Here is a 12,661-nt window from a genome sequence, read left to right on the forward strand (position 1 = left end):
TACAGCTTTGGGAACTCCTTTATAAGTTGCAGTTTGTGTATACTTATATTGCCCCATGGCAAATTACATGGGGTTCTGCTTTCCATGCTTTCGCTCAGCCTTTTGCAGTGCCCCGTATCCTTCTAATAAAAATGTTATAAGAAAGGGCAGTCATATCCTTGATGAGAATGTTGGTTTGTAGGCATAACTTTTCCCAGGCATAGAATATAGGGTGCATGCATGCGTACTAAGTCACGTCAGTCATGTCTGACTCTTTGTGACTCTGTGGACTATAGCCCACCATGCTCCTCCGTCCAAAGGATTCTCCAGGCAAGAACACTGGAGTGGGTTGCCATGCCCTCCTCCAGGGCATCTCCCCTACGCAGGGATCAAATCCATGTCTCTTACATCTCCTGCATTAACAGGCAGGTTCTTTACCACTAGAGCCACCTGGGAAGCCCAGAGTATAGGTTACTGTATGATAAATTATCAGAAACTCATAATCTTTTGAACCCACACCTGTACCGATTTTGATTGTTTAATTTGTATTAACGTCTGTGGTCCACAGATCATCTGAGCATGAGGACAGTATTAAAGTTTAATAAGTGATGCTGATTAAAAATTTTATGTTAATATATGTGAGTATTAAAGTCTATGAATTTTCAATACATATAAAATGTGTTTAAAGATACGTATAAATGAATGAGGGTTCAAAACATTTTTCATAATGATATGATAATAAAACTTTTATGTTCAAAATTTTCTGTTCTCATCTTAAATGTACATTCTAAGTAAGCATATAAGTTAATGACCATGTAGATGTTGATTTTTATCATGTAGAAGTTTAAAACCGAGCATGGTTTGGATATAGCTACCCAAGTGGTACATGGAATTTTATCAAACACACGTTAGGAAATATTTATTTGGCTCCCTTCACAGCATCATGCTGGGCTGTACATTCCTGGCTATGTCTTTTTACTTCTACCCCTCATATTGCCCAGGGACACTTTCTTCTGTATTCGTCTGATGAACCTCATCTTTCTAACTGCTGTAACTGCGGTGTGTTTATGAGAGAGGTGAATGTATGCGTGTGTGTGTGTAATAACTAGATAAATGTTAAGATCCTTAACCAGTTTTCCCATAGATTCAGCCATGTTGTTTGTCCAGGCTGCCGTGTCAGCCTTCTTTTCTACTCCACTGAACCCTTTTTTGGGAAGTGCAATATTCATCACGTCATATGTTCGGCCTGTGAAATTCTGGGAGAGAGACTATAAGTGAGTAAAGACAAATCTTTGAAAGCCAATTTTTATCTTTTTTTTTTTCCCTAGGAAAAGCTATTGACAACATTATTGTAAATTATTCTTGGTTAATCAGTTTTTTGTATTGAAATACTTGAAATTTTATGAATACTCTTAAAGTTCCAAAATTGTGTAAAATTGGAAGAATCAGTCAATTTTCTCTACCGTTTTTCCCCCTAAGATTTAACAACATAGTCCTAGTTACATATACTCATTTTCTGTTTGCTTTTAATGTTATTTCTTAGAATTGTTTCACATTAATCTTACTCTGAAACTTTATGCTACACAATGTTACTTCATTATAGCAGTCATAATTAGTTATCTTATAGTTTTCTAAGAAGGGTGTTTTTAGAGCTAAATGTTTTCTAGATTATTTGTAGTTTTTCATGAGGACAGACTTTTAAGTGACCATCTTTGTACATAAAGTGTTTTACCCATTGAAGCTTAGTTCCTTAGATGAGATGTTTAATATGATGCCTAGAAACTATCTTCGTATATAATCTTTCCAAATTTTTTTCTTGCTTTTTTTTTAATATAAGAAAATATCTAAAGGAGAAATACTGAATCATGGAGCTTAAACTTTATAAAGACTTATGATATATATTAATGTATTGATTCAGAAAGAGCTTGTACAAATTTGTAACTTAGCTGGCCAGCTCCATGACTGTATTCCTGTCCACAGTGTCACACATTGGCACATATAATAGGTGAAAATGGTAATCTTGACTTTTGAACAATGAACTAGCTTATGGATGTGAAACTTCTTCTCTGGTCTTCTACCTAAAACCACACATAGTGTTTTCCCTTTTTGGTGAATTTTAGTGTTTGTTTATGTCTTTGTTTTCTTTTGGGCTAACTTAAATTTAGTTTAGAATAACTTCCGTGGCAGCAATTATTAAACTTTTTTGATCTCAGAACCGCTTCACATAAAATCTTAAAGTTACTGAAGTCTCCAAAGAGTTCTTGTTGCAGATATTTTATCTGTTACACCCCTGGTGGCTCAGTGGTAAAGAACCTGCCTGCCAGTGCAGGAGGCAAGAGACGCGGATTCGATCCCTGGGTCAGGAAGATCTCCTGGAGGAGGGCATGGCAGTCCACTCCAGTATTCTTGCCTGGAGAATCTCAGGGACAGAGGAACCTGGCAGGCTACATACAGTCCATGGAGTTGCAAAGAGTCAGACATGGTTGAAGCAACTTAGCACACACACACACGCACAAATAATGTACAACGTGCTGCATGTGCTGTGCTTAGTCACTCAGTCATGTCTGACTCTTTGCAACCCTTTAGACTGTAGCCAACCAGTCTCCTCTCTCCATGCGAGTTTTCAAGCAAGAATACTGCAGTGGATTGCCATTTCCTTCTCCTGGGGATCTTCTTGACCCAGGGATTGAACCCATGTCTCCTGTGTCTCCTGCATTGCAGGCTAAGTCTTTACCCACTGAGCCATCAGGGAAGCCCAGTATAAATCAAAACTCAGAATTTTATATGTTTATTAATATAAAGATAACAATAAACTCATTACATGTTACTATAAATGACATTTTTTCTAATGAAGAATAACTGTTTCCCATTCGACACCAAAAAAATCAGAAGAATGTCTTTGTTTTCTTAGTTTTGTAAATCTCTTTAATGTCTGGCTTAATAAAAGACAGCTGGATTCTCTTACCTGCTTCTGCATTCAATCTGTTGTTGCAGTATGTTGTTCTCGTTCAAGTATATAGAGTAAATCTGGCCCCATACAGACATATAGTTTGAAAAGAAAGTATTTTAATATCCTTTTTAAACAATAGTGGGTATTCTTCTCTGATCCTTCGACAAATGGTAGTTTCCTAATGATTAGTGGAAATGTGGAATCTAAAACTGTATCAGTGAATTTTGGGAGCTGTATTACATCAGCAGTCACTGATAATGTCTTATAGTGTGAATGGATCTTTTACCCATGCATATGTTTATAACATCTTTATTTATCATTTGAAAAATACTAGTTCAGTAAGTAATGTATTTCTTCCAGATTTTGAGCTATTTCATTATACAATATTATATATATTCATATCACCACCAATCTCGAAAGTACTGAAGTATTGGGAAGCTATCAAGCACATGGTCGTAAATGAAAGTTTTCTAAAATTCTAATATTTACTTGAAATCTTGAATTTTTATTATTGGCAACAGGTATAATTATCAGTTATTTTCCTTGAAATGTCAGACTAACTGTCTTCACTTGAGAAATGTCTGTCAGATACTCAAGTCTGAATAGTCATAGTTTATTCAAGTGAAAATGGTGATCCATGGGGAAAAAAAGCTAGTGCAGTCTGCAAGTCACGTAGCTACTCAACTGCTTTCCATTCAGATAGTCATCCTACTTCAGAATGCAGCAGAAATGCTTTATGTGTATTTTGTCACACACGATATTAAAAAGACCTGTACTGAGGGACTGCAGTTTAATAAAATTAATATTTTTATTGCTTCATTAAGGACATTTTTAAGGGAGACTGAATTTTTATTTGTTTTTTCTTGTGCATAGGTAGCAGTGAAAAATAGTACAGTTTGGTGCCACTGCTTTGATTCACGTTAAAGCATCAGAATCTTATCCATCATTGTTTTTGCACCATCAGCGCAGTTGTCAACACAGTGGGAAAAAAAACAAAGCAAATGCCAGTCCAGTACTATTATGAAAATGGTTTTGATTTGGAAAACTCCCTGAAAAGATCTTGAGTCTCATGCTCCAGGTCCTGTGGACCACATTTTGGAAACCACTGTTTTAATGAACATTGTCCCACGGACATTAATATTTCCTTTACAAGGAATGTTTCATGCACTGAGTATTTTTAGGAACTGTGTATGTACAGTATGCATTTTTTCAGCCTAATCAAAATTTTTTACATTAAACTCATTACTGTATTTCTATACACTGTTCAGTTAAAAATCAGCTAAGAAAAAATTTGTGTTTATGTATGATAGAGGTAGAAGAGTAAAAACTAAATCCTTACCCTAAAATTGTTCTATTGGAGAACTTTATCAATATGATACTAAACAGATTTTTCTCAGACATTTTCATAAAGTGGTAATATTTATTGCATCTGTATTGTATAGTTTTCTCACTTTTAATTATTAGGCTTCTTTAATATAGAAAAGCATGCTAAAGATGTTTTGTTTTGCCCTTTTCAGCACAAAACGAGTGGATCATTCAAATACCAGATTAGCTTCCCAGCTTGATAGAAATCCAGGTAATAGCCCTATTTTTGAGTAAAGAAGCAAGTCTAAGGAATTTGTTATATTTGTACTTCACTGCCAACTTACTGGGAATCCTCTGTGGCATCCAGAGGTCATTTTTTTATTAACTAAATATCCTTTGCTATGTTTTACTTTAGCAAAGTGCATGTGAACTAGAGTATCTAAAATTTATATACTCATCCTTTATAAAATGTATTTTAAGAATGCTGATAAGCATAAAAACTGCCATTCAAAGGTCGTTCTTACACAGGTTAAAAAAGTAGAGCACGGTGAAAGTAAAACTGCTGAGGGGCATTGAAGAGGATGCAGTCTGAACTTTACTTATTAATATGTTTGCTTCTCTGCCTCCCCAGATGTTTAGATAAATGTTAATGTAATTTCATTTAGCTTATTGTATACAGAGAGGTCGTCTATAGGAGCCAAATAGCCACTCAAGGTAAGGCTTCATTGGGTGAGATTTTGGTGGTCATTACATGACTGAGCGACTGAACAGACAGACAGATCATTACCATTATCTAAACTTCGGGCCTATGGGCCTACCTATTACCTGTATTCTGGCACAGAAAGAGTGAGTCTCATTGTCCCAGCCATAAAAGATTAATGTATCAACTGGAATATCAGTGTATTAATCTACTAAAAGAAATATAGCTCCCCATAGACTGGAATATTTATTTTCATTGACTCACAGATTACTCAAGTACTCTGCTTGAGAAACTAAATTATAGTAATCAGATTGATTCATAATTATAAAATTGGATTAAGGAGAGCTACTTATTTGATATTAATGACTGTGTTTATCATGTTCTGGTGGATGAAACAGCTGTCTCAACTCTGATATGTCCTTGGAAGGGGCTTGGAATGATGTTGCCTTCCTGTGTATCACAAAGACCCATGTCCTGAAGTAATACGCGCACTTTCATAATGACCAGACAGAGCATCAGATACAACTGTTTTATTGAAGTTTGAGCCTCGGCTTTCCTTTTTATTTTGTTATTTAGTTAAGCTGAGTTTAAAATAAACATTTAGCTTAGTATATTTTGCCATTCTTTAGTTCTGTACTTTGGGCACCCATTTACAGATTATTGCTTTGGATGCACTACTTTTGAAGACACTCATCTCATTTATTAGGTGATGTTTTATTGTACTTTTTTTTTTCTTAAAGGATAACTAATGAATTTTTCTGGTTTCTTGTTGCTGTTACTATATATATGGTTTATTTCTATTAAACTAATATTAGATATCTCAATATACAGTTGTTTTTTGTTTTGTTTTTAAGTGACCAACTTCTCTTTGTTTTGGACTGTCTTGTTTGTCCAAATCTCATATTACTTAACTCCCTTCTTTTATCATTGTTGGGCTTCCCTGATAGCTCAGTTGGCTAAGAATTCGCCTGCATTGCAGGAGACCTGGGTTCGATCCCTGGTTGGGAAGATCCCCTGGAGAAAGGATAGGCTACCCGCTCCAGTATTCTTGGGCTTCCCTTGTGGCTCAGCTGATAAAGAATCCGCCTGCCACGCAGGAGACCTGGGTTCGATCCCTGGGTTTGGAAGATCCCCTGGAGAAGGGAAAGGCTACCCACTCTAGTACTCTGGCCTAGAGAATTCCACGGACTGTATAGTCCATGGGTTGCAGAGTTGGACATGACTGAGAAACTTTTATCAGTGTGTCTTTTTGTTGTGGTTTTAAATTGCTTTTATCTTTTTCATTTCTCTTACATCGTTTTAGTTATAAGGCATAGTTAATTGAGCAGTGATAGAAAAGATCATGGTTTGCTAAAGAGGAGGAAATGACCTTAGATCTTATCTAAGATCTTATCTAATCCAATTCTTACATTTTATGGATGGGAACCAGAGATTTAGAGAGGTTATGTGACTTTTAACTCTAAGAATTTTCCCATTGTCCTTTGTTTCATTTTTCTGTACAAAGTCTAAGGATATCTAAATATTGTCCTCCTTGTTAAAGAAATATAGATATAACCCTAACTGGAAATTAGTTATAATACTTGTAACAATCTTACTTGTAGATATAAAGGGGACTTAAAATAATTTAACATTTTTTAATCCCTTCTTACAGGATCAGATGACAACAATCTGAATTCCATCTTTTATGAGCATTTAACCCGATCCCTACAACACAGTCTATGTGGTGATTTACTCCTAGGACGGTGGGGAAACTATAGTACTGGGGACTGTTTCATTCTTGCCTCTGACTACCTCAATGCGTTAGTCCACCTTATAGAGATTGGAAATGGGCTGGTGACTTTCCAGCTGCGGGGACTTGAATTCAGAGGTAAGATATTAACCTTTAATTTCTATAATGTACTCCTGTGACATCTAAGTTTTAAGTGTTTACATCTCCAATAGGAAGTTATAAGATCTTTAGCCTTTGGAATTGTGGAAGGAGAAAAGCTATTAAAGACTAATTACTAGTTTTTTTCCAAATTTCACATTCAGGGAAGAACAATTGTTTGTAATATGCTCAGTATGTAAAGGTAGTATCTATAAGGTATAAATACACTTGTTTCCCTGATGATAGTGAATTTTTGTTCTGTGCTTGCCCTCTTGTTTGTCTCTTTGTGATTAGCTGCATATGTTCATTAGAGGCAGAGATTAGCTGAGTTACTTTCATGTGGTTGCCATGCCATTGTCTGCAACAGTTTTTTTTAATTGAGATGAAATTCACATAACATCGATTTTAAAGTGAACAAATCAGTGGCATTTAAATACATTCATGATATTGCACAACCATCATCTCTGTCTAGTTCCAAAGCATTTTCATCATCCCCAAATACAACCTCACATCCATTAAGCAGTTACTCCCTCTTCCCCTGCCAGCCCTCAACAAGTTTGTATACTAACAAATGAAGCTATTTTTACACAGAAGATTGTGCATTCAGAAACATATGGGCTTGGCTTTATCAACTGCTATAAAGTGAATGTCTTGTAAGCAGAAATGAAAACTTATTTCATAGGAATTGAAGGAGTCCTATTAGTGCACATGTATCCAACCTAGCGAACATTTGGACTGGAAAGTTCTTAGAGAAAGCATTCAAGCAGTGTTTTGATCTATTCTAAGAAGTACCATAGGTATTTTTAACTTGAAACAGGAAATAAAGCATTTGTCTAAATAGAGGATCAAATTAGACCTATACCTTATAGCTTTATTTTTGCCATAGTATTGAATCAGAAAGTTTGTACCTTTTTCATGTAATATCTTTGTTAATGAAGCAAGTGCTTTTCTAAAGTTACTCCATTCATCAGAAATAAAATTTTACTTGTATAACTCTCAGGGTAGTAAATGTTAATGTTTGCTATTTATTTGTTATTTATTTGTAATCCATTCTCTCTCTCTCTTTTTCAAAATGTCCTGTTGTCTTATGATTTGTTCCTGACTCTCCATTAGAAGCTTGGGACCTTAATTCTGTCTCTTCTAGGATCTTAACCCACTGCTGTTCAAATTGAATGCAATTGGTCTTATCCAAAAGTTGGCACCCCCTTACCACTACAGATACCACTGCTGTAACTTCACTTTCTTTTAAAATTGCTGGCACCTGAAGATTTCACCTTTGCTTTTTAACTCTTTCTTTAACAAATATTTTGTGGGGAGGCTATTTTATCCAGCATTTCTGTGTGTGTGTGAATTGGAAAGGAGTCCTTCTTACTGCTCATTCCATCAGATTGGTCAGAAATGCTCCAAATCAAAAATAGATCCAAAATTTCATTCTCCCAACTTTATTCTTTGGTACCAAATAGATTCAAATAAAATTTTGGATAAATCTTTTACATCCAAACTCATTAAAAACAACTCAAATCAGTATGGGAATGTAGTACTCACTAACTTTCTGAAAATGAAAATGTTAGTCATTCAGTCATGTCCAGCTCTTTGCAACCCCCTGAAATGTAGCCTGCCAGGCTCCTCTTTCCATTGAATTCTCCAGGCCAAAATACTGGAGTGGGTAGCCATTCCCTTCTCCAGGGGATCTTCCTGACCCAGGGATCAAACCCAGATCTCCCACATGACAGGCAGATTCTTTACCATCTGAGCCACCAGGGAAGCCCCGTGTTATTTTCTGAACTCATGTTGAGTTTCAGTAGCCAGGGGACCCTGTAATTCTTCATTCAGCCATAGTGATTCTTTTTCTTAAGGTGAATTCAGTTATGTCCTTTCCATGGTTAAAATTTTCAGTGGTTTTTTATTGCGTTTAAAGTAGAATTCAACCTCCTTACAGCAGCTGCAAGATCTGTCCTCTCCCAGCTTCTCCAGCTTACTTTATTAGTACCCTTCTCATCCACTCTAGCCACACCGGCCTTCCTTCAGTGTCCTAGCTATGCTGAATTCTTTACTAAGACCTTCTTATCACTCTCCTTTTGCCCAGAAAGTACCAGCCATCTCCTCTCCTCCCACCAATCTTCCACCTCTAGTTCCTTAATTATCTTTAATAATTAGAATAACTGTTAGAATTCTAATTTTATATTTGTTTGTGTTTATTTGTTTTTAGTTTATTTCTTCTGTAGCCCAGGGGTTGGCAGACTTTTTCTGGAAAGAGCCAAGACAGTCAATAGTGTAGGCTTTTGTAGCCGTGCACGTTCTCTGTTGCATGTTCTTTTATTTTTCTGTTAAACAACCTTTTAAAAATACCAAAACCACTGTTAGCTTAAATTTGGCCCAGGGCTGTATTTTGTAAACCTTTGCTGTAGATTATAAACTCCTCAAGGACAGGAATTCTATCTGCTTCATTTATCATCGTATATCCAGCACCTCTCACAGCACACCTGACCTGCCTCTTGAAAAACCTGTATGCAAGTCAGGAAGCAACAGGTAGAACTGGACATGGAACAACAGCCTGGTTCTAGCTAGGAAAAGGAGTACATCAAGGCTGTATATTGTCACCCTACTTATTTAAGTTATATGTAGAGTACAGCATGAGAAACACTGGACTGGAGGAAACACAGCTGGAATCAAGATTGCCGGGAGAAATATCAATAACCTCAGATAGCCAGATGACACTGCCCTTATGGCAGAAAGTGAGGAAGAACTAAAGAGCCTCATGATGAAAGTGAAAGAGGAGAGTGAAAAAGTTGGCTTAAAACTTAATATTCAGAAAACAAAGATCATGGCATCTGGTCCCATCACTTCATGGGAGATAGATGGGGAAACAGTGGCTGACTTTATTTTTCTGGGCTCCAAAATCACTACAGATGGTGACTGCAGCCATGAAATTAAAAGATGGTTACTCCTTGGAAGGAAAGTTATGACCAACCTAGACAGCATATTAAAAAGCAGAGACATTACTTTGTCAACAAAGGTCCGTCTAGTCAAGGCTACGGTTTTTCCAGTAGTCATGTATGGATATGAGAGTTGGACTGTGAAGAAAGCTGAGCACCGAAAAATTGATGCTTTTGAACTGTGGTGTTGGAGAAGACTCTTGAGAGTCCCTTGGACTGCAAGGAGATCCAACCAGTCCATCCTAAAGGAGATCAGTCCTGGGTGTTCATTGGAAGGACTGTTGTTGAAGCTGCAACTCCAGTATTTTGGCCACCTGATGCAGAGAGCTGACTCATTTGAAAAGACTCTGATGCTGGGAAAGATTGAGGGCAGGAGGAGAAGGGGACGACAGAGGATTAGATGGTTGGATGGTGTCACCGACACAATGGACATGGGTTTGGGTGGACTCAGGGAGTAGGTGATGGACAGGGAGGACTGGCGTGCAGTGGTTCATGGGATCACAGTCGGACACGACTGAGCAACTGAACTGAACTGGAGTACTAAACAGTATAGGTCATTAGCTTGGCCAAGCTTACCTCTTCAGTCTTACCATTCGTCATACACCACTACCACTAAGTGGGGCTAAATTTCATCACATCTTTTTTTCTCAGAGTAGCTTTTCAAATATACATGTTGTATATGTTCTGTTTAATATAAAAAATGTATTATAACATCCCACTTATTTTTGTTATAATGTAACTTTAATATATCCTGGAGAAGGAAATGGCAACCCACTCCAGTAGGTTGCCATTTCCTTCTTGCCTGGAAAATCTCATGGACGGAGGAACCTGGTAGGCTACAGTTCATGGGGTCCCAAAGAGTTGGACACAACTAAGTGACTTCACTCACTTTTCAACTTTAATATATAGCTTTAAAATTAGCTATAATCCCTCTGTAGTCCTTGTATCATGTAAGGAATTTACAGATTAAATGAAAGTAAGACCACAGAACAAAATAAAATTAACATTAATGTGATGGGTGATATTTTGTTGGCATAGATGGCTGTGGCTCTAATTCTTTATTTAATCTGACTTTCTTTTTTTATTTCACAAATTCTCAGACCCAAATGTGCTGATACACATTCTGATTCTCCAGAAGATGTATACTGTGCCTCTCTTCAGGAATGTCCTGCGGTTTGCAAATGGACAGTCTAAAGCAGATCCAACACATACTCTTAATTGCTATAAACTAAATGTGTTTTTATTTCAGAGTTTCTCATATCTTTGAAGTATTCTTTTTTCCACTTCATGTTTTACCCATTTGCTATAAGAACTTTCTTTCTCTGTCTCTCTCAGGTACTTACTGTCAACAACGGGAAGTGGAGGCCATTACCGAAGGTGTTGAGGAAGATGAAGGATTTTGCTGTTGTGAACCTGGCCATATTCCTCATGTGCTTTCATTTAACGCTGCATTTAGCCAGCGCTGGCTGGCTTGGGAGGTGATAGTCACCAAGTATATTCTAGAGGGCTATAGCATCACTGACAACAGTGCTGCCTCTATGCTTCAAGTCTTTGATCTTCGGAAAGTACTCACCACTTACTACGTCAAAGTAAGAGATGTGCCTCTTCAGAGCTTCTGGTGTCAGAGGCTCTTCTTTAAAAATATATATATATAGTTGTTTTAACTTGTGTCTTGCTTTTTCATAGCAATAGAAATTTTCTAGTATCCAATACAGTTAGTAAATTATACCTATGAGGATCTTGCCGTTTCTTTCTTCAGTGGAACTTAACTACATTTGTTCATTAATATTGTTAATAAAAACTATTACCTGTAGCACATCTCTTTTAGGCACTATATTAAAGAATACACGCGTGCATGCATGCATGTATACATACGCCTATATATCTCTTAACTAATTCTCTAAAGGAATATTACATTCCTGTTCTACAAATAAACAAGTTACCGATCGAAAGTTAACTTGATCACAATCCTCTAACTAGCAAGTGAAATCAGGGATTTAGAACCCCGGTTTGACTGACTCCTTAGCCCTTGCTGTTAACCACTGCTTTCAGAAATCTGAATGAAAGTATTGTATGATTTGGGAGGTCCCCCAAAACACCATCACATTTGACACCATTGCAATTTCAGGGTCTCTGAGACCACAGTCAGGTTCATTAATTTGTTAGAAGGACCCTCAGAACTCAGCAAAGCCATCATCCTCGTGGTTAGAATGTATTACAGTGGAAGGATACAGAGTAAAGTCTGCCCAGGAAAGAAGCACATAGGGCAAAGTCTAGAGACCCTAAGGCATGAACTTGCAGTTGTCCTCTCCCAGTGCACTTGTGCAGACAATGTTTATCCCTCCCAGAAACAACTGAGGCAATACAGAGTGTTGCCAGCCAAGGATGCTCGCCTGCTCACCTGAGCCTCAGTGTGCAGAGTTTTCATTGACACACAACCATTTAGATTTGCTCGCCCATCCACATCACCAGCCTTAATCTCCAGATCCTATAGAGTTCATGGTTCTAAGCCTCCAAGTAAATAAAGACTCTCTTATGAGGCAGGACATTGCAAGGGATTAGAGTTGAACTCCCAGAACCCAAGTGCAAAGGCCAAACCTCTCTTTGAGCAAGGTTAGTGTTTTACTGCACAGGTATTCTGTTTTTTGCTAAAAATTTCACAGATATACGACATGGTTATCGCTAGAGGTTTATAGGCAAAGCCAACATTTTCAGGAGGAAAACATATGCTAAATCTTCATGGTTCACATGTTATTACTTCTGTGTACCAACTTATTTGTGTTGATTGGTTGGGTTGAAGCCTGAATCTTCTGTTTAATTAATATTTGGTTAAACCCAACCTCAGGAAGCTAAAGAGATTGAATTTACAACATTTTTTATTAATAACGTGTGTGTGTGTGGCCTTTCCTATCTCTATGTGTTTC

At 37.2% G+C, this 12,661-nt stretch overlaps 1 protein-coding gene across 3 annotated transcripts in view; it reads left to right on the forward strand.

The window, feature by feature from the left end:
- Positions 1–12,661, forward strand: part of PCNX1 (pecanex 1) — a 177,988-nt gene that overhangs the window by 135,003 nt on the left and 30,324 nt on the right. For all 3 annotated transcript variants that reach the window (XM_052647207.1, XM_052647205.1, XM_052647206.1), the window contains 5 exons: positions 6–114; positions 1,124–1,253; positions 4,447–4,505; positions 6,586–6,801; positions 11,073–11,326. In XM_052647207.1, the coding sequence (XP_052503167.1) occupies positions 6–114; positions 1,124–1,253; positions 4,447–4,505; positions 6,586–6,801; positions 11,073–11,326 (768 nt within the window). The remainder of the gene's footprint in view (positions 1–5; positions 115–1,123; positions 1,254–4,446; positions 4,506–6,585; positions 6,802–11,072; positions 11,327–12,661) is intronic.

This window comes from Budorcas taxicolor, chromosome 10 (assembly GCF_023091745.1).
Source record: "Budorcas taxicolor isolate Tak-1 chromosome 10, Takin1.1, whole genome shotgun sequence".
In the NCBI taxonomy this organism is placed as follows: domain Eukaryota; kingdom Metazoa; phylum Chordata; class Mammalia; order Artiodactyla; family Bovidae; genus Budorcas; species Budorcas taxicolor.